This window comes from Cyprinus carpio, chromosome A2 (assembly GCF_018340385.1).
Source record: "Cyprinus carpio isolate SPL01 chromosome A2, ASM1834038v1, whole genome shotgun sequence".
In the NCBI taxonomy this organism is placed as follows: domain Eukaryota; kingdom Metazoa; phylum Chordata; class Actinopteri; order Cypriniformes; family Cyprinidae; genus Cyprinus; species Cyprinus carpio.
In genome coordinates this window covers 1,507,962-1,535,075 of record NC_056573.1, presented here as the reverse complement: position 1 = coordinate 1,535,075, position 27,114 = coordinate 1,507,962, and the positions used below count along the sequence as shown (strand labels likewise).

The 27,114-nt window shown below is 39.2% G+C and overlaps 1 protein-coding gene across 1 annotated transcript in view; it reads left to right on the top strand.

Annotated features, from left to right (window-relative positions):
* The window catches only part of adcy1b (adenylate cyclase 1b), a 36,847-nt gene extending 11,238 nt beyond the window's left edge, over positions 1-25,609 (top strand). The window contains exons 4-20 of the mRNA XM_042768652.1: positions 2,343-2,454; positions 13,853-13,980; positions 15,234-15,392; positions 15,476-15,617; positions 16,781-16,936; positions 17,072-17,266; positions 18,248-18,345; positions 18,648-18,732; positions 19,146-19,235; positions 19,547-19,806; positions 19,919-20,045; positions 20,324-20,440; positions 20,534-20,680; positions 21,445-21,543; positions 21,625-21,739; positions 21,878-22,002; positions 23,216-25,609. Of these exons, the coding sequence (XP_042624586.1) occupies positions 2,343-2,454; positions 13,853-13,980; positions 15,234-15,392; positions 15,476-15,617; positions 16,781-16,936; positions 17,072-17,266; positions 18,248-18,345; positions 18,648-18,732; positions 19,146-19,235; positions 19,547-19,806; positions 19,919-20,045; positions 20,324-20,440; positions 20,534-20,680; positions 21,445-21,543; positions 21,625-21,739; positions 21,878-22,002; positions 23,216-23,533 (2,473 nt within the window). The 3' untranslated portion in view covers positions 23,534-25,609. The remainder of the gene's footprint in view (positions 1-2,342; positions 2,455-13,852; positions 13,981-15,233; positions 15,393-15,475; positions 15,618-16,780; positions 16,937-17,071; positions 17,267-18,247; positions 18,346-18,647; positions 18,733-19,145; positions 19,236-19,546; positions 19,807-19,918; positions 20,046-20,323; positions 20,441-20,533; positions 20,681-21,444; positions 21,544-21,624; positions 21,740-21,877; positions 22,003-23,215) is intronic.
* The last annotated feature ends 1,505 nt before the right edge of the window (positions 25,610-27,114 follow it).

Sequence of the window (27,114 nt, the reverse complement as noted above, 5' to 3'; positions counted from 1 at the left end):
AGAGCCCGGGCAGAAGAAGGATGCCTTCAAACAGCACTTCCCCTGCAGCCATCCAGCGACTGAGAAAGAGCACTTCCAAGAGCAAATTTACACAACGGCGTTGTTTCAAATGTTGTGTTGTGAGTGTGGTTCACACCCAGATGGGCACGGATGAGTGCATCATTTTCCTGGGCAGTGCCCACACTGAGGCCGCACTCACCGAGATGGATTGCGCTCACTGTGAGAGCATGATTCTTGCCCTGCTTTGCTTGTGGATTGCCTTCTTTAATAAAGGTGGTCCGCCCTCGTCTGCTCCCCCATTTTTCACCAGCGAGGTCAGCGAGTTGATTCACATCCTCATGAAGGCCGTGGAGGAACTGGGCTTAGAATGGTCGGTTCCGGAAGAGCCTGGCAGCAGCCGCTTAGATGAGTGGTACCTGCCAGTACGTGCCAATGCTCCTCCTGCCAGAAACCCGGCCCATTTTTACTTGAAGTTCACCAGAACTCACCAGGACGTGGCATGCCCCCAATTTAGCGCACATTCACACTGCTACTTCTGCCACCCTCACCACTGTTGAAGGCGCTGAAGGAAATGGGTATGGGAATCTCCTCCCTCTGGAAGAGGAGGCCATGAAGGCAACAGCACAGGTAACCGGCAAGGCCATGGCCATCTTGGGGATGTTGAGCAGATGCAAGCTTGCTTTGAGGCTAGTCTGACCTTGGCAAGCAGTTCAAATGATCTGGTCTGTCTTCGAGAGAGCAGAGATGGACCTCTTCACCTCAGTAGACAACTTTTTCTGCCCAATTTACTTCTCAAAGCAGCGAGATGCCCTAGCACAAAAGTAGCCCAGCATTCACTTGTATGCCTTCCCCCCGACTGACATTGTCATTAAGTTTCTGAGTTGAGCTCAGAGATTGAATCCACCTTGTTCTCACACTGTGCCAACCTGAGACTTATCCATAGTCCTTAGGGCCCTCCCTTCAAGCCGCTCCAGTTGGCCGACTTACAGCCCCTATCACTTAAGACCCCCCTCCTTTTGGATTTAGCATCAGTCAATCAAGCAGGCGACCTGCAAGCACTGTCAATCAGTGCTTCATGCCTTGAGTTTGGTCCTAACGACTGTAGAGTCATAATTAAAACAAGACCCGGCTATGTGCCTAAAGTGCTGTCCACTCCATTCAAAGCACAAGTCATTACCCTTCTTGCTTTTCCTAATTCAGAGGATGAGCAGGGTCCCAATCCACTCTGGCCCATTTCTGCACTCAGAGCAGCTCTCGCTGGATAGTTGACGCTATAGCCCTGGCTTATGGAGTAAGGGCCCACTCCACCAGAGGAATGGCCTCCTCCTGGGCTCTGTCCAGCTGAGTTTCAATTGGGGATATCTGTGTGGCAGCTGGCTGATCTTCGCCGTCTACCTTCGCCAGATTTTATAACCTGGATGTCCCTGCCCTTCAGGCATGGATTTTGTCCACTTAATTTACCTGATCCCCTGTTGGCTTGGGTCTCATATTTGGTTCATGCTCTTTAGGAGCCCTCATTACAGGCGCCCTGTGCTTTGATTTAAATTATGCTCATAGATTTAGGAATTTTTAGGAATAATGCTTGCAGAGGAGTTATGAGCGAAAACGTAAAGCTTGAGCCAGGGTTGTTACATTTGCAGGGTTGTATGCTAAAATTTAATTAAAACCAATTAAATTTCCATACTTTAAAAATAAAAAATAAAAAAATCAATGTTAGCTGAAATAAAATAAAGTTTAAAAAAAAATTTCCAGTTTAAAAAAAATATTATTTATGTTACATTATGTTACAACATTTCTCATTTTAATTTTGTTCAACTTAACGTACCAAAATAACTAAAACTACAATTGAAATGGCAATTTAAAAAAAAAAAAAAAAACAGCAGTTTATTTTATTTAAAATTTTAAGTCAGTCTCACTGACCAGATTTCATTTAAATCAAAAAATTGAAGCCAATAATGAATATTAAGGTTTATGCATCAAGGGGGGCTCAGTCTGGTTTGTTTCACTGATTTGTCTCTGTCATTCCATTATTAAATCAAGGTGGATGGACAGATATGGGACAGTCCCTGTTTCCCTTTACAAAGACCAGAGCTGATGCTTTCTGACAGTTCTTATCTTTTAATACTTTAATGAAATCTCAATCAGATTAAAATAAAGAAGTGCATTGATAATAGAAATACAGTATAAATCTCCTTTAGTTTGAGCTCCTTATGAACAAACAGCAGATTCTGAAGGTAGACATCTCTTTAAGAGAACAAATACATGTCTTCAGTTATTCTGTACTCTTCTCCTGTGAAGTGGTAGGAAGTGTCTAATGGCTTTCTGTTTTTATTTTCCTCCAGTATCCTGTTTGCTGATATCGTGGGCTTCACAAGTCTGGCATCGCAGTGCACAGCGCAGGAGCTCGTCAAACTCCTCAACGAGCTCTTCGGCAAGTTTGATGAGCTCGCCACGGTGAGTCACTCTCATTGGTTCACGCCTGTTACTATGGTGACTTCACACCCTGGCAACAGCAACAGGAGGACAGGTGTGAGTGCAGGGGAAGTTATGCATAATCAGAGAGTTAAATGTGATAAAAATGAAATAATGACAGTGCTGTGATCATGTGAGGCTGATCCCCGAGGAGTTCCATCAAAATGTTTAAATGTGTGAAAGAGCTTTATAAATCATCTTGTCAAGCACACAGTAGAATAAAAGTGTACTAGAAAAAAAGTACTAGAATAGAATAAAAATATCTGAGTACTGACATCTACAACAGACAGTAATTCACCTTTCCAAAGTAATTTTTTAGTAATTTGTTTTAGTTGTTTTAGTCATTTGTAATGTTATAATTTTGTTGTGTGGTTTTGTCATTGTTCTATGTTTTTAAAATTAATTAATTCAAATATTTATTCATTTTAAATATGTCTTTAGAGTTTTAATTTATGTCCAGTTTTTAATTTTTGTTTATTTAGTTTTAGACATAAGTTATTTAGTACTTCAATTTAAACTAAACCTAAATGAGAAATGTTGCCCTGGCCACTAGTTGAAACAAAATAAGTTTAAGTTCTAATAAATCTCTCTCTGTCTGTCTTCATTAGGCAGTGTGTCTGTAAAATAAATATGTAGATGTATCTCAGTGTAATCTAGATGCTAAAATTGCTTACATTTACATGTGCCTATGAAATCCTTTAATCCATGGATTACACTGAGATGTTTCTGTCCAGCGTCAGAAGGTCTTTCAGCAGGTCTAGTGTTTCAGCGTGATTGTCAGTCTGTGGTGTGAGTTTGTTTCGTTGCAGGGTCCATTTGTTCACACACTTGATCCACTCATGCTCCTTCTGTTTGGCCTGTCTGCTGGATCTCACACATGCTGCTCCATATATTCACTCTAGAGTACATTCTTATGCTGCATCTGAAGTATATGCATTGGGTTTGTTGTTAAATTTGATTTGCTTGTTTTATGTTTACAATGTGTAAGTAAGTGTCACAAAACCCTCTTTCCCACATCATTGGTCATTTCTAAGAATTTGAGTTCTGAACCCTATGAGGCCTTAAAAATTAAGATACCAAAATAAGAAACATTTCCCATTTTTGAACAGTCTCCATTGGCATATAATGCAACAAAGATAGCTAAAGTCAACAGATTTTACTAATAAAGCTTCAACCTCTGTGTAAAAATAACACCATGACATCATGTATTTTTTACCCTCCTGTAATTTGGCTCCAAATCCAGGTGAAAATTGTTCTTTTGACCCCCCTCTACAAAATAGTGGATTATATTTGCTCAGTAAATAAACATCCATGACATTTCATATTTTAGCTTTAATCACAGAATAACCTTATAGAACTATTTATATATATATTTTTTTTTTCTGAATGAGGTAAAAATGTACTGAGTGCACAGTAAAAAAGATGCTTTTATCCAAAGTGAGAAAAATACACACTTATGAATGCGGAAAAAACATGACAAACTAGAATTGAGCAGGAGTGAAAAGTGAATAGAACAGAAAAGACAAAACAGCTTGTTTTGTAAGGTGCTTTTTATGGTTTTAATGGTTATATTAGGTCTGTTCATTCACTCAGGCCTAGATGTCTGAAAGTCATGCAGAGATGAGATTATGGGGTCGCCAGGTAGGAATGACAGGTTGAGCTGTGTATCATCTACATTGCGGCAGCTGGAGTTGTGTATATAGACAACAGGAGGAGACCAAGCACTGAACCCTGCGGCACCCCAGTGTTTACCTTCTTCCTCAACAAACCTCGAAGGATCTGACTGTGCCAGTAAAGTGCAGTTTTCCTAATAGACAGGAGAATCTGATGATTCCTTCGATTGAAGGCAAGGAACAGGTCTAGTATGGCGATTTGGAGTGAACTTATGCTAGCTGCAGTGTTTCAGCTACAGACAGATCTCCTCAATGTTTGCATCTGAAGCTGGACATTCTGTGAAAGAAGAGGGAGAGAGAGCTGACTGAACACAGTTTTGACAGGAAAGGGACTGGTCTGTAGATTTCTATTACTGTGGGGTTGTGTATCGTTTATTTTCGCGCTGTTGGGTTACCCGAGTGGTGGGAAAGATGGCAGTAATAAGAGCTGTAAGAGGATTGCGGAGTGGAACGCTCTTCATTGGGCAAAACTACTTCAGGAGGTTCAGTTTGATCCAATTAAGTGTTTATATGGTGTGACGTGCAGACTCACAGGCTTGGCATTGTGAGAAAACAGTTGTCATTGTAGCTGACCTGGGATCAGTTATGCTTTCATGATTATGCCGTTTTGGGATAACAGTCAGGGTATGTTTCATGAGACCAGTTTAGTAACCATGCACCTGTGAGAAACTCTTTATAAAGATGTAAATGTTTAGTTGAGCAGCCATATCTTATGCCAGTCTACATAGGTTTTCAATACTGTAGGTTTAATAATAAAGGCTTTTACTCACTTGTAATGGCAGACTTCACTCCATCCTGCTAAGTTTCATTGTGGAGGTCAGGTTGTGCCGGTCCAGCGCCAATGTCTGCATAATTCAGTGCAGGTGTGAGAGTAGTTGAAAAAGATGAGAAAGATGATGATAGTCATATAACAACAGCAATAGATTCTGTGAAATGATTCATAGGAAGATTAGGAACGGATCAGAACAAGAGCCTGTTCCTTTATGCTCTTGGTCTTGTACATGTATATGGGGGGACTGTATTTCTTCTCTCTACTAATTTTTTATTTTGTATTTTTTTTCTGGTCTCCAGAAGGTGGTTTTAGGAGGTCCATGGAAAAAAAATTATGTTTGTTTGTTTGTTTGTTTGTTTTAGTTAACTATAATAATCCTGGACTAAAGACAGACATATCAAGGAAGACAAATATAAATGTATTTATTTGTGCATTAAATTACAAAAGAAAAAAAAAAGAAAAAAGCTCTAGTTTTTGTTTGTTTGTTTTCACACAGCTCCATGTCAAAGTTTTTTTTTTATGTGATCTGTTACAGTAGCAGGTTCTGTTAAGATTTTCTTTACTTCTCATGGACTCGCACTGAAAGAAACACATTGCATAATGTTAATATTATCCTGCATATCTGTGCAGATCTTGCATAGGTCTTTTGTAGGCTATTGAGTGGATAAAAGATGTAACAATTCCACAACTTCCCCTCATTAATTGTCTGTGCACGCAATGCCTTGGACCGGCCCGCTTTAGTTCACAACTGACTATAGGCCTATTAAAATAATGTTATTAAAACCTCAGTATATAGGGCTACATCTACATAGTGAACTGTTCCCTACAGCCTTGTGATTCATTGTATTTTTGCTCACATAAATTCAACAGCTGACGTTTTTTTAGCAAGGTGCCTCTGTCAGGGGAGTTAAAAGATAATTATGTCATCATTAGTGCTGCCAATTAACTTCAGAAATGGAAAATAAGGGACAATTGTGATTCTTTAAATAAAGTAAGGGACAGAATAAGGGAAGCTCAAAATATTTGTATCATAATGTCTGCCTAAAAAGTTCTCGGAAATAACATTTGTTTTGTTTAACCTATTTATGTACAATAAACTATTTAAAAAAAAAAAAAATGACTGCACAAGTAGTGTAGTAATTTAGGAGGTGAAAATACTGTGAAATTACATACATACAAATTGCATGAAATTCAAAGGCACAGCAACTGAACGTCAATGAAACATAAGTCAATGAAGCATAAACATTTTTTACCTAAAATTTGATTGCAATCATATAGCCTATGAATGAATGAAAATGCATATTTTTTAATTTAATAAATCTTAGAGAGTGAGCTACTTATGGTCTTTGGATTTGTACTTGGGTCTAGTTTTAAGAATACACTAGAAGTTCATTTTTATAAAAATGTAGTCTATTTTTTCTCTATTCAACAGTATTAATTTACAATGAAAGACGTCTTCTCTCGGGTAGATTGAATGTTTTTCTGCCTTGCTGGATGTTGGGCTCATGATCAATAAGTTGTTTGCATTCGCCCAAACTGATTTGACAAAATCAAAACGCGGATGGTGGAAGGGAATTACTGTAAGTCCCGCTCGCTGTGAAGCAGAAGAATTTCGCTTGCAAATAAGGGACAAACTGCGTTCCGTAGGCTATAGCTTTCATACGGGATGCTTCTTTGATGCCTTAAATACGGCACGATTCAGTATTATACGGAACACCTGGCAACCCTGCGAATGAGGCTGCGAGAAGATAATAAATAAAAAGAGTGGGGCTGCTGTGAGTGGATGCAGCACAGCGTATCTCAACCCAGTGGCATAACAACACCGGCCCTCGCAGCCAAAAATAACAGACCGGCCCACCGGGAATTCTCCCGGTCCTCCCGGTTAGCCAATCCGGGCCTGGATGTAACCAGTCTGAAGTTGAGCACTATCCCTGGTCAAAATGCACTGTTGTCATTTTGCTGTTGCAATCATATGCAGTCATGCCATACTGATGTTGCATCGCACTTGTTTTACCATGGTAAAGTGAGTTTTAGGCACCCCTATAGAGCTCTTAATCATGATCTACTGGCCGACCTAGAAGACTAACTCGTCATGGGTTTCTAGAACTGTTTTCTGATTTATGAGTCAAGTAAGGTCTGAGATGAACATTACTCGCAGAGACTTCCGTGTTTTGTTCTACAACATCAGTTACAAACTCAAACCTCAAATGTGAGACTTGAAGCCGCTGTGTTAAGAGTGTGAGTCTCTAACGAGCTGCTGTATGATGCTGCTGATGATGAGAGAGCTCGTCTAAATCATCCAGCTCATAAACTCATGTCCTATGCTGTTTAGCAACTGTATGTTTCTACAAACTCAGCACCAAAATTTATGCTTGAGGTTTGACTGGGTGTAAAAGGTTTAAATGGTGTATAAGAGACATCATGGACAAAACATTACTGAAGTTAATTAAAGAGCTTATTTTACTCCCAAATAGAATGCTTCCATTGTGAAACCCTTGGACATTTGTCTGGGTCGTCTGGGTTCAGGGTTATAGTACTTTCTGAGCAGCTCTGTTCACATTCACTGTCTCAGATGGCTGACTGCTTTATTTTGCCCTCATTTCTCCGCATTTAGATTTAAATTAAGAGACTAAATTGGCACAGATTTGTCCGTGAGATCTAATAATCTCTCGTTCCTAAAGGCTGAAGAACAGACGTTGTGGCTCCTGAAGGGCTCTTGGCTAAATGATGCAAATTTATGCAGTGTTTTTGATGATACTGATATACTTTAATCTTACTGTGCTTTTTATGCTCCTCTGTTTCCATGGCAGACACAAACACCTGTGTTTCACCGGCACACTTAAACACTCAGTGATTCTGCTTCCGTGTTTGACTCGCTCCACGTTCCCTCTGAGAAAAATGAATCCTGACTCCGAAAGAGCAACACTCCAGATTTGATTTTCTTGGTTACACTTTATTTCAATAGTCCACTTTAGACATTCTACTAGTGATAAATAACTTTGCAACTACATGTCAACTAACTCTCATTAGATTATGAGTAGACTGTTTGGTTAGAATAAGTTGACATAGCTGCAAAGTGACTTATAGACAGTAGAATGTCCATCAAAATAAAGTGTGAACTGATATTAAGCAGACAGTCTACTGAATACTCTAAGACTATATACCTAGTATAGAGCAGCTCTTTAGTGAACAGGTTAGTTTGGTAAATTTTTTATATTAATAAGACAAAAATTTTCTCTGATTTTTTCTTTCATCTTTGAATTCCTTGCCCAGATAATTTTTGAGAAATGTGTCAGGCCTTTGGCAACAGGAGCCCTGTTTCTGTCATCCAAATGCTGCTTTAAAAACAGAAAGCACCTCAAATAGCCACAACCTAATCATTTCTGTGACCTATTTTGTGCATTTTGCATTTCATTTCAATCAATTACAACTGATGTGAAAGGGAGATAAATGATGAATTTTCATGTCATGCTGACTTAAATACTGGCTTTAGAAATGCACAGGTTTGGACAATATTCTTAACAAGCCTTCATTTGCCTCTAATTTCAGGGTCAGGTGAGAGTTGGTACGGTTGCAACAACTAATCAATATAACTGACCATGAAATAATTGATGATGAATTTCATTATTGATGAAAACATCAGTCATATCACGTTACATTAGTGTAGAGAGCTGCTGTGGGAAAGTGCATGACCCCTTTATATAAAGCTCTTCAAACAAATGCATGTCAGCCACTTTGACAGATGTGTGTTAATGCATTTTAAAAAGTGAAGCACAGGCATTTTTTTTTTCATTTTGCAAGTGAGTCTCTGTTAAACTTAAAACATTAATTTAATTATAGAAAATATTTAGCTATTTGCTGGTTGTAAAATTTACCTTTAAAATTTGGGTTACACTTTATTATAGTTTAAATGTACTGAGCAATATTAATTAACTACATGTACAGTACTTACTTTGGTTAGGGTTAGGATGAGGGTTTGGCTTAGGGTTAGTTGCATGTAATTATCCATAGTTTATTGTTATTATAATAGTAAGTACATGTAAAATTTGTAAGGACACTGTAAAATAAAGCATTACCAAAATTCAGCATATGACACAAATACCTGTATGTGAGAAGTAAAGAGATTTCAACATGCAGTGGGATATAAATGTAAGACGTCTCTGACATTTTAAGTTTCAAGTTTCAAATTTAATTTATTTATATAGCACCATTTACAACAGCAGCAGCTGACCAATGTGCTTTACAGCATCAAAATAAAATAAATAGTAAATAGAGCATCAAAAAAAAGCAAATAAATAAATTCACAGCTAAAAACCAACATTTTATCCACATTTAAAATATATAACAAAATCGAAGAAATAAAACCAGAATTGTCATCTGAAATCGAGTACAGAGATGGAACATCAAGGGACATTGTAAGCGATGGAGAAGTAATGTGTTTTGAGTAGAGATTTAAACACCTGTAAAGTAGCAGCAGATCTAACATGAACTGGTAGGCTATTCCAGAGTTTAGGGCCTACAACAGTGAAGGCACGTTCACCCCTTTTCTTTAATGTACTCTAGGAACAGTGAGCAATCTAGAATTACTAGATCTAAGAGCTTGAGGGGGGTTATGTAGGAAAAGTAGTTCAGATAAATATGAGGGACTTTTATGACAAAAACAAGGATTTTAAACTCCACTCTAAAATGCACAGGGAGCCAATGAAGAGGAGTGATATGGGTAAATTTACGTAGGCCCATTAAGAGTCTTGCTGGTGCCTTTTCGACCAACTGGAGACGGGCCAAGGTAGTGGTATTCATTCCTCAATATAGGGAGTTACAGTAATCTAAACGTGATGATATAAAAACATTAATTACTTTCTCAAAGTCTTGAAAAGTGAGAAAAGGCTTAGTTTTAGAGAGAAGACGGCGATGAAAGAAACAAGATTTAACCACCGAATTTACTTGACTATCAAGTTTCAGCTCACTGTCAAGCAAAACACCTACGTTTTTAATAAGGGTTTTGGCTTGGGATGTAACAAAGTGATTACTGAGATATTTTAAGGGAATGTCACTAGGGGGACCAAATGTATCATTTCAGTTTTCTTTTCATTAAGGTTGAGAAAATTTGATGACATCCAGATTTTGATATCCTTCATACAAGCCAACAAAGTGTCAAAGGTGTTGCTATCAGAGCGCTTAAGTGGCATACTGTATAAATATGGGTATCATCAGCGTAGAAGTGAAACGAGACTCCATTCTTGCTGAAAATAGAGCCCAAAGGGAGTATGTACAGAGAAAAAAAGTGTTGGTGCAAGTATTGATCCCTGTGGGACCCCCCATGGGAGGTTAGCAGCTGGTGACATGTGGGTGCCCGGTCGAACTGAGAGCCTCTGGTCCTTTAAATAGGAACTAAACCAACTTAAAATGGTTCCCGTCAAGCCCACATAGGACTTGAGTCGGGCAATAAGAATATTATGGTCTATTATGTCAAATGCAACAGTAAGATCTAACAGCACCAATACAATACTATCACCCTGGTCAGTTACCATATGGATATCATTTAACACCTTTAATAAAGCTGACTCAGTACTATGAAAAGTTCTGAATCCTGACTGAAATGTTTCATATATGGAGTTCTTTTAACAGAAAAGAGTTTAATTGTAGTTGAACGACTTTTTCGAGAATCTTAGAAAGAAAAGGCAAATTAGAGATAGGCCTATAATTAGCAGGATCCGCAGGATCAAGATTTGGCTTCTTTAGAGATGGGACTACTAGTGTATATTTGGTCCCCAAACTAAGTGATTTGTTGACAATAGCCAGAAGACTGGGTCCCAAGGTCTCAAAGAGTTGTTTAAAAATACGGGAAGGAATGGTATCAAATGAGCAAACAGTAGGTTTTAGTTGAGCAATAATTTTTTGTAGAGCAGACAATGAGGTGGGTTCAAAAGCACTCCAAGTGGGAGCATGCAAAGGAGTTTGATAATGTCACAGTATGTTATAACCGACTGTGGTCTCTGATCTGCAATCTTTTTAAGAAAAAAGCTACGAAAATTGTCCGATGTTAAGGAAGAGGAAACTGTATGACAATGTGCATGAGGATTGAGAACCGAGTCAATAATAGAAAAGAGAGCCTTGGCTTATGACAATTTTGATTTATAATGTCAGAGAAATATTTTATTTTAGCAGCCTTAGCTGCTTTTTGAAAATTAGCCAATGCAGCCTGCAATACTTACTTCATAATCAACTTGAAGCTTGGATTTCTTCCATTCTCGTTCAGCTTGTCTACAACTCCGGCAGAGAAATGTGTGGTCATTTAACCAGGGCATAGGTGTGGCTTTAAATTGTTTGGGTTTCAAAGGGGCAACAGAGTCTAAAATGCTGAGACAAGTGGAATTAAAAAGAGCAAGGTGATCATCCATGTCTAAGTTAGTCATGGGGTTCTCTAACAGATCAAAAGAGTAACTTTCTCTGTATAGTTGTGCAAAGTTATTTATAGTAATATGCTGGCGGAGATTTCCCGGATTTACACCTCCGCGATGAAGTCGGGGCATAATGTTATTCCCGGCATCGTGAAGTCAGGTGCAATCTGGCGTAATCGGTCGAATCCAGCGGTACGGTTCTTCCAGGGAACGCCAGTGATTGAAGCGATCGCCGACCAGGGAACTAAAAAGATTGAGCTGGCAAGCAAGAGTTGAATGCTGCAACATCAAGTGAGACTTGAGTTTGAAGGATGCTCCCCCACGTCTTCTACGAATTCGGCGTTTCCTACAGGGAATACTGCAGATAGGGCGGCGGAGTAAAGCTGGTATGTCCACCACACAGGGAGGGACATGGTAACAAGGTCCTCTCAGGTCATAATGTAGTTGCTCAATAAAACCTGGGAATACTGCAGATTGGGGTTCTGAGAAATGTTGGTCTAGTTTCTGGTTTTCAAATTTTTTCTTTGTATATTATGTACATATCTCTAAAATAAAAGTGTGTTTGTTTAAATTTTGTTTTTTTAATTGGAGTAATGAAATATGTCGCTCTAGGACACTTCTGTGTGTCCTACTGTAAAGATGTACATTTTCCTGGAGTGTGTGTCCGCTCTGCCACTAGGGATCCACCGATATGCAAACTCAGTCTCTCTCTCACACACAGCACACACTGAGTGTGGATTCTGGGGCGTTGCTGTGCGGTGTGCTCAGAGTGGGATGTGTTTGTAGAGGTGTGTGTCTGCCACAACCGATATCACATTGTCTGCAGTGTGAGCTGGATTCTGGGTCTCTATACATGAGCTGGATTCTGGGGCGTTGCTATGCGCTTGCTAGGGAGTCTCTGTGACCTTCTGGTCTGCAGATGTGTGATTTTTTTCAGCTGTTTTAATGTTCAGCAGCACACTCTCCTCAACAACACACATACCGTGTGTGTGTGTGTGTGTGTGTGTGTGTGACTTGAGTTATGTAACAAGAAGTACAATCAGTGATTAAACCCATATGAAGTAGTTTATTTGCATTTGACTGACATTTAATGTTGTTATTATTATTGTTTATAAATTTGCACTGTAGATAAAAATTTGTTTAAATATCCAATAACCGAGAGCTTCTGCTGGTTTAAAACATTCTTCTCTGCATTTCTTCTCTTCTCAAGCTTGCTTTCTAATCTAGAAGTCTTATAAACTGGCGTTATGAGTTACGACTGTTGCTGACTCTTTGATGAATTGCTTTGTTCCTCTTTTGTAAGTCACTTTGGATAAAGGCATCTGCTAAATGCATAAATGTAAACATGATATTTTTTTTGTTTGTTTTAATGTGAATATGGACAATAAAGTGCTATTAATGTAAACCAGTGAAACTACAGAATCTACATGCTGCAAACCAGTCTCAGATATAAAGAGAAAAGACTGGAGAAAAGCTGCACATGAAGTATGAGGATAGCAGAATTCAACAGATCTGTCTGTAGCATTTTCAGTAATGACAGCCATCCTGATGAGTCTGAAAATGAAGAAACTTCAGCTGCAGAAACCGAGTGAAAAGCTGGGATTGTAATGTAGATTGTGTAACACCTAATAAACACTTCAAGTGAAAGAACAGAGCCAGAGCGCTTCTGTTATAATGAACAAGCCACAGACCCGGCGTGAACGAGAGATTTACTGTGCTTCCCAGATTTAGATGTGACTGAGCGTCTGAGAGACTGCGGTAGCTTTGTCAAAAATGCTGATTTATAGATACAAATCAATACTGAAGTATTTAAATATTTAGCTTTTTCTACAGTATCGATGCACAGATACCAGCAGCGGCTCCTCTCTCTCTTCTCTCCAACAGTGCTTTATTTTCACATTCACATTATATTCAGCAGTTGATTACAGCATTTGACTGGATTTCTGCCTAAATTAAAAGACATTAACTCTTGCAAATAAAGAAATTAAGATATAAGTATTGCAATTTTCTACTGTAGGATAAAATAATGGATTATTATTATTTTTTTTTGTGCAGTTGTATTATTTATTATTATATTTAAATAATTTGGCTTCCTAAAATCACTGATGTGAATGTGATGTGGACTGAGAGACTATAACATCAAACTGCACCAGATTTTACTTTAAAATGTACAAATATCTTACTAAGATACTGTTCAGATTTTATGCCCTTTTAATGTTGTAGCAGCTTTTCACCGCGGTATCAAAAATGGTTTTGAATCTTGATATTTTTCAAGGTGTCACATTGAAGCATCACACTGGACTGTGCTGGACTTGCACCGCAGGACTCAAGACTTAATTGTCAGTAGTTTCAACAGAGGCTCGAGAAGCACAGAGATATGCAGAGTGAATGTACACTGAGAGGGTTGTCAGAAATCACATCAAATCAACCGTGACAGTCCTCATATTTTCTGACGCTCATGGTGTGCAACAGGCCCTGTTCTTCATGTAGAAGTGCAGCTGTAAAGCTTTTCCTCCTGCTGTGTTCATCTGCAGGAGAATCACTGTCGGCGGATCAAGATTCTGGGCGACTGCTACTACTGTGTGTCCGGCCTGACGCAGCCCAAGACGGATCACGCTCACTGCTGCGTGGAGATGGGTCTGGACATGATCGACACCATCACGTGAGTGTGAGCCGCTGATGAAGGCTCTTCTCAAGGGCAGCAGGAGGATGAGTTTCTCTGTAAATCTAGTGTTCAAGGATCGTCCACCCAGAAATGATCGTTCTGTCATCATATATTCTCCCTAGTGTGGCTTCAAACATGAATAATGTTCTTTCATTTGAAGAATCTTCCATCTGCTGTTGTCTGTGCTCTAACAGTCATTGGGCTTCAGAGTTTCTTGTGGAACCCAGCAACAAATCACACTAAACTTTATATGAGCTTTAGCAGCCATCTGCTGACAGCACTAGATCAGTTTGATGACAGCACCACCTACTGGTTACAGAAGTCTGGAATAATAAAGTTTTTTAGAAGTCTCTTCTGCTCACCAAGACTGCATTTATTTGATCAAAAATACAGTAAAAATTTTGAAAAATTATTATAATGTAAAACAGCTGTTTTCTGTGTGAATCTCTGTTAAACTGTAATTTATTTCTGTGATGTGCAGCTGTATTTTCAGCATCATTACTCCAGTCTTCAGTGTCACATGATCTTCAGAAATCATTCTAATATGATGATTTTCTGCTCAAGAAACATTTCTGATTATTATCAATGTTGAACACAGTTGTGCTGCACAATATTTTTGTGGAAACTGTGATACACTACCATTCACATTTATTTATTTTTTTGCATCAAATCGATCAAAAGTGACAGTAAAGATATCTATAATGTCAAAAAAGATTTCTATTTCAAATAAATTCTGCTCTTTCGAACTTTCTATTTATCTGTGAATCCTGAAAATAAAATATGTCACAGTTTCCACAAAAAATATTGTGCAGCACAACTGTTTTCAACATTGATAATAATCAGAAATGTTTCTTGAGCAGCAAATCATCATATTAGAATGATTTCTGAAGATCATGTGACACTGAAGACTGGAGTAATGATGCTGAAAATACAGCTGCACATCACAGAAATAAATTACACTTTAACAGAGATTCACACAGAAAACAGCTGTTTTAAACTCTAATAATAGTTTTTTAGTTTTAATAGATTTTTTTATCAAGTAAATGCAGACTCAGTAAGCAGAAGAGATTTCTTTCAAAAACACTAAAGAATCAGATTTATTCCAGACTTTTCATCGCTAGTGTAAATAGTATGACTTCAGGAGGTTGAAACCACTTGGCGTGTGAATCTTCATTTTAACTTCATGCTCATCAGGTGAGTGACAGTAACAGAAAAACTGCATTCAGACACTGAGCTGTTGTGTTCTTCAGATCGGTGGCTGAAGCTACGGAGGTGGATCTGAACATGCGTGTGGGTCTGCACACGGGACGAGTGCTCTGTGGCGTGTTGGGCCTCAGGAAGTGGCAGTATGACGTGTGGTCCAACGACGTGACGCTGGCCAACGTGATGGAGGCTGGAGGACTGCCGGGGTGAGGATCTCAAGACACACACTTTCCGCCAGAAGCCTGAGCCATTAGAGAGCTGTTTCTCCTCTCGTCTGCTCGTTCTACAGGAAGGTGCACATCACTCGCGCCACGCTGGAGTGTCTGAATGGAGATTACGAGGTGGAGCCGGGAAACGGCCGCGAGAGACACTCGTTCCTGCTCAAACACGACATCGAGACCTTCTTCATAGTGCCATCTCACCGCAGGAAGGTGTGTGTCTGCACTGCGTTCCAAATTATTATGCAAGCAATATATATCAACAGGATTTCGGTACAATAAAGAGTTTTTATTGCACAGTGGCAGGTTTCATCACCATATTTCATGAGAACTGTGACTCGCTTAATAATGTGGAACAACCTCTTTAAGTAGGGTTTCCATTTACCTCAGAAGACCTGAACAAACCTGTCTGAGATTGATACCAATTATCTTAAAAGATGTGAAAAACAACACAAACACAAATCTGACTCTTTATTGTACCGAAACCCTATTGATATGTCACTTGCATAATAATTAGGAACGCAGTGTACTTTACAGGGAACCTTCTCAGTTTTTAAGAGACATAGAAATGTTAGGACAAAACATCTTCAGTAATGTTTATGGAACATTCTTCAGTGCTTGATCTACGTTCTCATAACAACATTCTTTAAATGTCTTCAGGACGTTATTTCTTTAAGGGAAGCGCTTTTAGAATATTAAAAATAAACACTCAAATAACGTTATATTTTGGGTGAAACGTTAGTTGAATATTTTAAGAAACATTTTCTAACTTTTAAATAATGTTATAATCACAGCTAGAAAACTCGAAATTTTATTGTTTAGTAATATTGGTAACACTTTATATTAAAGAACAATACTCACTACTAACCTGCAAGCATATCACTAGCAAACTGGCTGTTTATTAGTACTTATAAAGCACATATTAATGCCTTATTCTGCATGACCATAATAACCCCCACACATAAATTTAACTATTAATAAGCAGCAAGTTGGGATTTAATGAGGCAAAATTCATAGTTAATAGTTAGTTAATAGTGAGAACTGGACCATAAAATAAATGTTTCACAATGTTTTCATAACCTAAATTTGACACTCGGTTGCATTTATTGATGCCGTAGTATATGATCACAGTCATCAACACACTACAAAAATAACAACAATGGTCAACTATACATAAACTACAAAAATGTCAATGAATCACCAGCGTTCAGAGTACAGTAGATGTACAGTAGTACATGTGGCTTTATTTGTTACTGTAAATTCTCCCAGAAAAGTTACTTAGTGTCATTTCACAATACAGCATGCATTTACAAATGATAGAAATGATGTTTTATTGTGAATATGACTGAGATGATTTTTGTGTGTTTCATCTCTAGATTTTTCCTGGTCTGATCCTGTCAGACATCAAACCTGCCAAAAAGATGAAGTTTAAGACGGTGTGTTACTTGCTGGTGCAGCTCATGCACTGCCGCAAGATGTTCAAGGCTGAGATTCCCTTCTCCAGCGTCATGAACTGTGAGGACGGGGACAAGGTACGATGCACTGAGAAAATCAATGCTGAATGATGTCAGATGTGTCTGATGATACTGACGTCCCGCAGCAGCAGCTCATGCTGTCACTCTCACAGCCTCATCATGTGGTCATGTGATCGTGTCTGTGATTGGCAGAGGAGGGTGCTGCGCTCGGCGCCGGAGAAGCTGAGGAACCGGACCTCCACGACGGCTAACACGACCCAGAGCAGCCCGGGGACACGGGTCAACCGCTACATCAGCCGTCTGATCGAGGCCCGGCAGACGGAGTCCGACACGGCTGACCTGCACTGCCTCACGCTCACCTACAGAGACTCGGAGCGAGAGCGCAGGGTGAGAGCCGGTCACCGCGTCATGTGCCTGGTGGACTGAATACGGTTTGATGCATGTGTCTGAGTTACTGGAGTAAGCAAGACTGATATCTGGGAGATGTTAAGGCCACTATAAGCACTGGTTTTGCCTCCAGCCTCTGTTATTCAAACACTGCAACACTGAGTCCTAACCAGAATAAGATGACTAATTATGACAAAATCAATCAGCCAATCAGAAGAGCATGTGGGCGGGTCTCTCTCTGCAAGTGCACTGCACTCACAACAAAATGAAAGTACATCAACAAATTCCTAATTATTAAACCATTCTGACATTATTTAAAAAAGCCACACTGAATGACTGAAGCAGTCACTTGTTTGATTACATTGAGTTTAAATACACCCATTTCCTAGCATTTATTTTCAAGATCTGATCTCACATTTAGAATGGCTATAAATGTGTTTAAACTCATATTAGACCCTTTTTATGTTAAATAAGCCATATAATAGGCACCTAAGATCATCATAGTCATAGTTTGTATGGTATTGTTCCACCTTTTATCAGTCGTCGTGTTGTGTATTTGTGTCACGTCTGGTAAGGACACAGTGTAAACTTCAGTCATCCCCCACATTTTGGTTCGCATAACGTTCCCAAAATATGTTTTTTTAAAGTTCCAGGAAATTTACTATCTGCTGCATTTTAATTGCACGGTTATTGAACCATTAAAGAAAGTTCTATATGTGTTCACGTTAGGTTATTACAAAATAATCTCCCTGCAACATTCTGGAAAGATTAGTTTTTGGTAACAAAAAAGTGAACCTACAGTGAACCTTCCTGAAAATAACAAAACGGGCAGCTTGTGGAAGCATTGGGGGAATGTTCTGTTTGCTGGGATTTCAGCTGCATGATGTGTATTTGATCTGCTGTAAGTGGTCCGTGTTTTTCAGCACGTTTATGCAGTGATTATGCGTGTGTTTGAACGTGACGTGTGCTGTGTTTCTCCAGTATCATCAGCTGAGTGACGAGTACTTCACCGCCGCTGTGCTTCTGTCTCTCATCCTCACGGCTCTGATCGGAGTCCTCTACCTGCTCATCATGCCACAGTACGTACAGCAGAGCGTCCCTCCATCACACCAGCTCTCCATCTGACACACAAATACACCCAAACACTCCCTTCTTGTCACAGGTTTGGTTATTTCCGTGAAAGCAGATCTCAACAAACAATGAAGGAGAGCTAAAAAAAAAGGGGCAAATAGTGAGAGGGAGAACCAAACCAAAACACAACATACACGTGACACACATACAGTGATATTCCAGAGAATGCAGTGTTTCAGACATTCATACAGCAGTCTTCACTCTTCTGTGCGTTTATGATTATTTTCCTGTCTTGTGTTGTTGTTCTCAGGGGGACGGTTGTGTTGGCGTTGCTGGTCTTCTGCATCTGTTTCCTGGTGGTGTGTATCGTATATCTGCACATCACTAGAGTTCAGGTAAAATCTCACTCGATGCCTCCATCACCGGTCCAGCTGAACCATAAAAGTGTCATCTTTAGTTTCAAGTCATTTTTCACATTTTATAGGTCAGATTTTCTTTACCTTTACATGGCTAATGTTTCACTGCCTTTAGTGTGTTCAGTCGATCTTAGTTTTTTTAACGGCAAAAGAAGGTTTGTACTGCTGCAAGCTGTTTGTAAATCTGATCCTAAATATGTTAGTTTTATATTTTATTAGTGTGTAGTGCAGTAAAAGTGTTTATAAGGTGGCTGTAAATGATATCTATATAAAGCTGCATTAAAAGGTTAATGCAAAAAAAAATAAAAAAAGGGTAAATCTTGACTGTAAGTGGACTAAATCATATTTTGTAAGATGATGCGAGTTTGTTAATCTCTGTCTGTGTGTCTCAGTGTTTTCCAGGGTGCCTCACCATACAGATCCGGACCGTCCTGAGTGTGTTCATAGTGCTCTTAATATATGCCATGACCCAGGCCTGTGTGGTAAATCACTCTTACATCACTGTACTTACTGCTGGTCTGACGTTAGTGCTCAGGTTTAGTCAGTCTGATCAAATCCAAGAGATTCAAAACACATGCACATGAAAAGGCTTCACGAACACAGTTTAAAAAAGAACAGCGAACGCTAGTGTTAGAGGATCTTTTTTTATTAAAATAAAACAAGTCAAAAGAATAGAAAATGCTGGTATTAGAGGTTTTTTTTCCACAAAGAAAACTAGAAACAATAGAAAAAGAATAGAGAGTGCTAGAGGGTCAAATATAACCAAGAAGAAACATCTCTGTGTCTCTGTCAGGTGGGCTGCATGCCGTGGCTCTGGCCGACTAACTCCACGCGCTCCATCGTGATCATCGACGTGTCCGCAGGGCTGAACCGCACCATGGCAGAGCTGCCGTGTGAAGGAGCGCAGTACTCCCTGCTGTGCTGCATGCTGGGGACGCTGACCGTGGCGCTGTTCCTGCGAGTGTCCTGGCTGTCCAAACTCTTCCTGCTGCTGCTGCTGGTGGTGCTGTATGTGACCGTGCTGGAGCTCAGCGGATTCAGACGCTCCTCGGGGTGAGAGACGCTCCACACCTGATCTCTGAAACCATCTTACTGATGAATGAATGTTGATAGCTTGTCAGCCACTGAGCTGAGTCTCACTGAAGGTGTGTGTTTGTGAGTGCAGGACGGTGCTGTTGAGCGCTCGCAGTCTGGAGCCCATCCTCTCTCTGCTGCTGTTCTCCACCGCACTCGCCCTTCACTCCAGACAGATGGAGCTCAAGCTGCGCCTGGACTTCCTCTGGGCCACGCAGGTACAGCAGAACATCACAGGCTCCTGATAATGCAGTCACAAAACAAGAAAACCTCGCCTTCATCAACCATTGTCCATACAGTCATGGGATGTTTGAGTCGTTTTGAATGTTCTCATGTTTTTGAAAGAAGGCTCTTCTGGGAAAAGACTGCATTTATTTGATCAAAACAGTTAAAACCAGGGTTGTGATAGTTAATTAAAGCTAAAACTGTTCTGTGATAGTATGCCTCCGTGTGTGTGTGTGTGTGTGTGTGTGTGTGTGTGTGTGTGTGTGTTCAGGCAGAGGAGGAGAGAGACGGCATGGAGAAAGTCAAACTGGACAATAAGAGAATCCTCTTCAACCTGCTTCCGGCTCATGTGGCTCAACACTTCCTGCTGTCCAACCCCAGAAACATGGTGAGAGCTCGCCTCGTCATCAGCTGCTGAGAGCTTTGATAAAGAGCTGTGCATCATGATCCCGGAGCTGACTATGTGCTTGTGGTGTTTCAGGATCTGTATTACCAGTCTTACGCTCAGGTCGGGGTGCTGTTCGCTTCCATTCCCAACTTTAATGACTTCTACATCGAGCTGGACGGAAACAACATGGGCGTGGAGTGTCTGCGGCTGCTCAACGAGATCATCGCCGACTTCGACGAGGTCAGCTAAATGATTAGGAGAAATGTTGCCTTGGCCACTATATTTTTATTTTATTTCATTTCAGTTCAGGGTTATTATAGTTAACTAAGACTAAAACCATAAAAACACATTTTCATTACTTAAAATAAATGTCGATCTGAAATAAAATAAACTTAAACTTATTTTATTACAGCTAGTTAACAATGCAGCATTTCTAATTTTTATTAAGTCTAACTTGATGTACTAAAATAACTAAATAAATTGAAATAAAAGTTTATAAAGAATATTTGCAGTATGTCATGGCTGCCTACTGTGTAAGAACGAGGAGTGTGAGAGATAAACACAGGGAACAATCTTTATTAATCCACAAACAGATTTACAAGGGCAGGAACACACACGTAGCACTGGACGCAGGACACAGCAAAACACAGGAACTAAAGGAGGAACACCTGACATCAATAAACCCAAGAAACAAGGGAGAAACTGGATGATGGGGAGCAAAACACAAGATACAGGAACACAGGGCTGACAATATAATCATTTAAAAACAAATCAAAATTACAAAACAAGAAACAAAATGACTAAACCTTAAAATTAAATTAACCTTAAAATTTACATGAAAGCAGAATATATAAAAATATAATCTAATTCAAAATATTAGCAGCACTTTTAATAATATCTCGGTGATACTAAAATAACACTGATTGTGATTGTTTTAGTTAACACTGATTTTATTTCAACCCTGCTCTGAAACCATTTCATCTTCTATTTCCACGGTGTTGTAGCTCATGGACAAAGAGTGTTATAAAGACATTGAGAAGATCAAGACCATCGGCAGCACGTACATGGCAGCGGTGGGTTTGGTGCCCACCATCGGAACCAAGGTCCCTAAACCAGCTACAGGGAATAATGCAGAGTAATACTTACAGAGCATCTGTGAACATGATTCATTTACTCCTTTACAGGAAAAGAAATCCACGGTGGAACACCTGAGCACCATTGCAGACTTCGCCATCGAGATGTTTGACGTTCTCGACGAAATCAACTACCAGTCGTATAATGATTTTGTCTTGAGAGTGGGTAAGCTTTAATACATTCATACTGCCGTCTACAGTCAGATCAGCTCCCTCAGACCTTCTCCTGGCTCTGTATTCTCACGCCCTAACTCTCAGTGAAAGGTTCTGGATGTTTTCTGATGGTTTATGTGTGAATGCTCAGGTATTAATGTGGGTCCGGTGGTGGCCGGGGTCATCGGGGCCCGCCGGCCGCAGTATGATATCTGGGGAAACACGGTGAACGTGGCCAGCCGCATGGACAGCACCGGAGTGCCTGGGAAGATACAGGTACTCCTACAGTCACGCAAAGATAATTCTGTGACTGTCTAAATATCACAATAGTGCATGCATTCTCTGAGAGCTGGACATAGAAGGCTAAATAAATCCCTAAAATAACAGATCATTATCCTAAAATATACACCTATTCTTTAAGTTTTATTACTAAAATAAATTAGTATTTGACTAACAAATACATTTTTTAAAGATATACTATAATCAAAATATAATTTCAGAAATTATATTTATCAGAACTATAATTACTACTTATTCCATATCAGTATTCTTCAGGCTCAACAACAGTTTTAGAAATTAAGAAGTTAGACACAATTAATAATCACACGCAAATCTGATTTCCCAGCATGCTTTGATCCGACTATAAGGAGCGTTAATGTTGAAATTAAGTGTCATTTTGTGTGTTTCTGCACAAAATAAATACAGCAGGAGATGATGTTAATAATTAACTGCTATTTTTAGCAGATTCAAATGAAATAAGGTCACATTCATTTTAAATATTGGTTTTAAATTCAAAATATTAGAGTCAGCATAACTTTTTTGGGGTCGACCCAATTTTATTTTTTGTCGTCATAGCAAATGTAGTTATTCGGATTCGCTTGAATTTTTACTTGCATTTACTTTATTTATACGGTATATTTAACTGATTTCACTCATTTAAAATTCACTCAGTATTTTTAATGTAAAAATGTTTCACATCATAGTTCAAGTTTTCAGAATTTCACCAAAAATATGCCCATGTCACGTGTCAAAATCAAAAGAAAAAATACATTTTGCATGAAGAATGTGTAAAGCATGTTTTATAATAGTTTGTCTATTTTTATACTGTGATGTTCTTTGCATAGCATAGCAATAAATTATTTTCTCCCTGAAATGATCATTATTGTAATGAGAAATTTTTTTTTTAATAATAATAAAAATTATTAAAAAATGTTTTATTAAATGCATACATCATATAGCATTTGTTGAACCTTCTTTCATTTGTGATGATTTAGCCATTGATAATAACAGGAATTACTAACAACCTAAATAGGCATTACAGCAGTGAGAATTTGTGCTCATTATGTCATGATAAAACTGGTTCTGAACTGGCTTTATTTCTTTATGCTAAATAACCTACAGTACATATTTACACATAATTGATTACACATGCATGCACAAATGAAGGTGTATGTGTAGTGTATTGATTTGAATATGAATGATCTTCCAGGTGACGGAGGAAGCGTATCGTCTGCTTCAGAGCGACTATGATCTGGTGTGTCGTGGGAATGTCAGCGTGAAGGGCAAAGGTCAGATGCTCACCTACTTCCTGGAGGGTAAAGCGCAGGACGCGGGGAACCGAGCGCCGCATCACACCGGCGGTCTGGAGCGCAGGGTTCACGCCATCGCCCGCTCCAGCAGCACACACACCAAAGCCGGCAGCACCGCGTCCCTGGCCTCGGGGTTCACTCCTGGGACGCGTGGACACAGCGCCGCTCATGTGCCTGCAGTCGGAGAAGAGCAGGAGGGCAAAGTGGGGGAGATGTAGGACCGGTCGCACTCTACACACACACTTCTTCTCCATTAAAGACACGAGGATAACGTCTGCAGGTGGAAAGAATGAACCGTCTTCCCTTTATTCACCTTCTCAAAACACATGAACGGATCTTCACTGCACGCTCTTTTAAAGAACTGGTCACTTTTTACCTTCACATCAGTTCTCCTGGATACATTCAGGTACTGTCCTGCGTTTCTTTCCCACTTGAATCCTGGAATTTGGGGTTGGGAATGCCGTTTCACGTTGATTCTGTGGCGCTGCAGGAGCGTTCAGAGCCTCGCATGATCTTCAGCAATGTGTTTCATTTCTCAAGTTTTATGCCAACTTCTTATATGAGCTGTACATAGTAGATGTTCTTACAATCAGAGTTTGTGTGGTTTTTTTTGTATTGAACTCTTCAGTGCATTTGAATGAATGTGATGAATGTGTTAATGAGACACATTTATAACACACAGAGCAGCAATAGAAGCAGGACATGCACTAGATTGTGATTTCTTCTTCATTCACTCTTCATCTTCATCACGTGACACGTTTCTAAAGGCTGAGACTGCTGGAGAAATCAAAGATCTCGGTCTTGATGACACATTTACACATGTACTATATAAATATATAAGTATAACTGTTTCAAAGCAGCATGTGTATATAGAACAAGAGAAATCAGGGAGTTTGATAACAGCCTAAAGAAAGCTTCTTCATCATCATCATCATCATCCTCGGCTGCAGTCACTCTTCTGACACTATAAGCTACAATCTGACATCTATATTCATACATACAGTGGAGTCCAAACATCTGACACCGCATTCAGTTTCACATTTTTGCCATTTATTTCAATTTTTTAGTACAAGTTATATGCAAAACATTACATTAGCAGTATCTAATGGAGTGAAGTACAGTTATACTGGAGAGAAAAAAATGAAGATTGATGTGAAAATGTCTCTCAGTAACACTGGAGCTACATGAACCGAACCTGATGATCACGGTCTGAGACGAGTCACATAACAATCCAGCACAATCTGAAAATCTTCTTAAACAGCTAACAGGAAATGTTCACACAACTTTGGCGAGGTTCTCTCGAAGTTATGAACAAACGCTCTTCCAGTAATATTAATACAGCATTCGTTCGGAGTAATCTAGTCTTTAAAAATGTTCTCTACACATTATTCATACATCATGAAACATTTTCTTAACTTCAACGTGATGGGAACTTTAGCTTGGCTTTGGCTATTAATTTAATGTTGTAACTTTATTTAAATGATTTAAAGGATATTTTGAATCTCGGATTGATTGTCAGTGTGGTGTCAGGTGTGTGTATGTAGTGATAAAGTGTGTGACTAGCAGGGACAAACCTCCACATGCTGAACATGTGCCAATTATATCACATCTCAATCTGAAGTGCAATGATCGGACACGATTCTGTCATCAGCATTCACTGTAATAATATCAGCATCACATTCAAAAGCAGATGAAACGTGACTGAAACTATCAAATACTATATGCTTTAAGAGTAAGAGAGCTATGTGCAGAAGAAGTTTTCACGCATGATTTTTTACCTGAGCGAGGCGGATGGTTTGATGTTAACGAGGTCAGTTATGTGTAGTCTTTGTGGACACAAGAGTACAGTGACCATCTACTGACACGGAGGTCAATAACCTGTCCATGAGGAACACACACACACACACACACACACACAGCGTACAGATCTCTGTAGACTGGTGCCTGTTTACAAGCACAAAACTCATTCTCTGATTCTGTACATTTCTGAGACTGTTTGTGAGGAGAAACAATGACTCTTTCTATATTTCTATGGCAAATGTTTATTTTCATGCTGATGTTTTGACGCTTTTCTTCTTCAGGGTATGAATCGATCTCTCAGTCGCTCTCTGTACTGTCGATACAGTATTCTTGCCTTATTTGACACGCTTGCGGTGATTGAAGTCAGTTGCCTTTAGCTCTTTGATATTCAGAAGTGTATTTTGTAAATACAGCGATGTATGATATACTGTCCTTTGAACAGTGTAAACCTGAGCAATATAAGATTTTGTAATAAAGCGAGTATTGAAGTACAACGGTTTAGTGATTTCCTGTTTGATGGCAGTAAATGTGTCATTTCTGTTTGTGTTCCGTGTGCATTTGTTTTAAAGTCTTTTAATTTGTAGTTTTGAACGTTGTTCCTGCTTGCCTCTTGATTGTTTGCTGGTGTCCTCTTAACCCCATGTTTATGAGCCCCATGATTCCTGTGTTTATTGTCTGCTCTGGTCTTTCTGTGGCTGCTTGTTGAGTTTGATCAGTTCTGGTTTTTATGTTTCCTAGTTCCTGTGTTTTGTATCTGATGATGGTGATATTTATTGTTTAAATTTATGTCTGCATTTTGGACCCTCTATTCTTGACTGTGTTCACCCCAGCATCGCAAGACCAAACCCCTTTACACACGTCTGCTGTCATATTAATTCATTCTCAATGACTTAATGTCATATTAATGACAGCGATGCTTCTTCTAGATGACTCGAGCCACTGGATTCCATCTCTCCACATTCATAATGAGAGCATGATCACACTAAATGATTCTTATTCTAAATCAGTATTTAGAATAGAATAAAAAAATTTAAAAAAATTCTAAATCAATGGTTCTCGGGCTCTGAACATTTTATGTCTGCCTTATTTGAGAGATTCAGTTTTTGTGAGTTTGGTTTGTCTGATATAGGGTTTGTGTGATGATGGGGGGAAGTGTAGATCAGAGGGAAGTTAGGTCAATGAGTATTAGTTTGTGTGTCTATAAGTTAGTGACTCCATGCTAAAGAAAAAGAGCAATCTTTCATGTGCTGAGTTCTTAGAAATGCACTTTTTGTGTTTATGTGGTTTTGATTTTTATTTTAAGGGAATTGTCAATGTCATGTTATGCTTGAGCAGTTACTCAACATGACATACTACAATCTAAACTGATCTAACTTTGCCCAGCCATAAAAGGTCAAACAATCAGATATTTGAAGAGATGATCCTCAGGATCCGGATGGGTCTTTCTGTGTGTGCTTCATCTCATGCATCATGCACATGACTTTGAGTCTGCAACCATTTTTTAAATATTAATGAGCAGTGAAGCAGTTTTGATAAAATATTTTTTCCAAGAATTAAAAATGCCTAACCCTGCTTATGCCAAACTACTTGCTTTTCAGGAATTTCATTTTAATCTTTTCTCATTAGGATTTCAGGACAGTTGCATCACCCTGACATTTTAGAATTTATTTTTATTTTTAAACAGCTGAAGGACGTTCTCGTTGAAGTGCAGACTGTGTTCTTCATGAGTTTGCTGCACATCGTCTCAGAGCACGCGGAGCCTGACGAGTCTCTGGAGCTCATAGCAAACTTTGGCCAGCAAAGACTGCAGTTTAACCTTCAGAGAGTTTAGGGAACATACTAGATACCATTCTAGACGGCCAAGAAAATCATCGTCCATCTCAGCAGGTCATTCAGTCCTGCAACCGCCTTAGTGTTGATATAGAAACACACTGAAGCCGAGGGGTCAGCAGTGCTCACATCTCAGGGTTAAACTGCTATTTAACATGTAGACTGTACA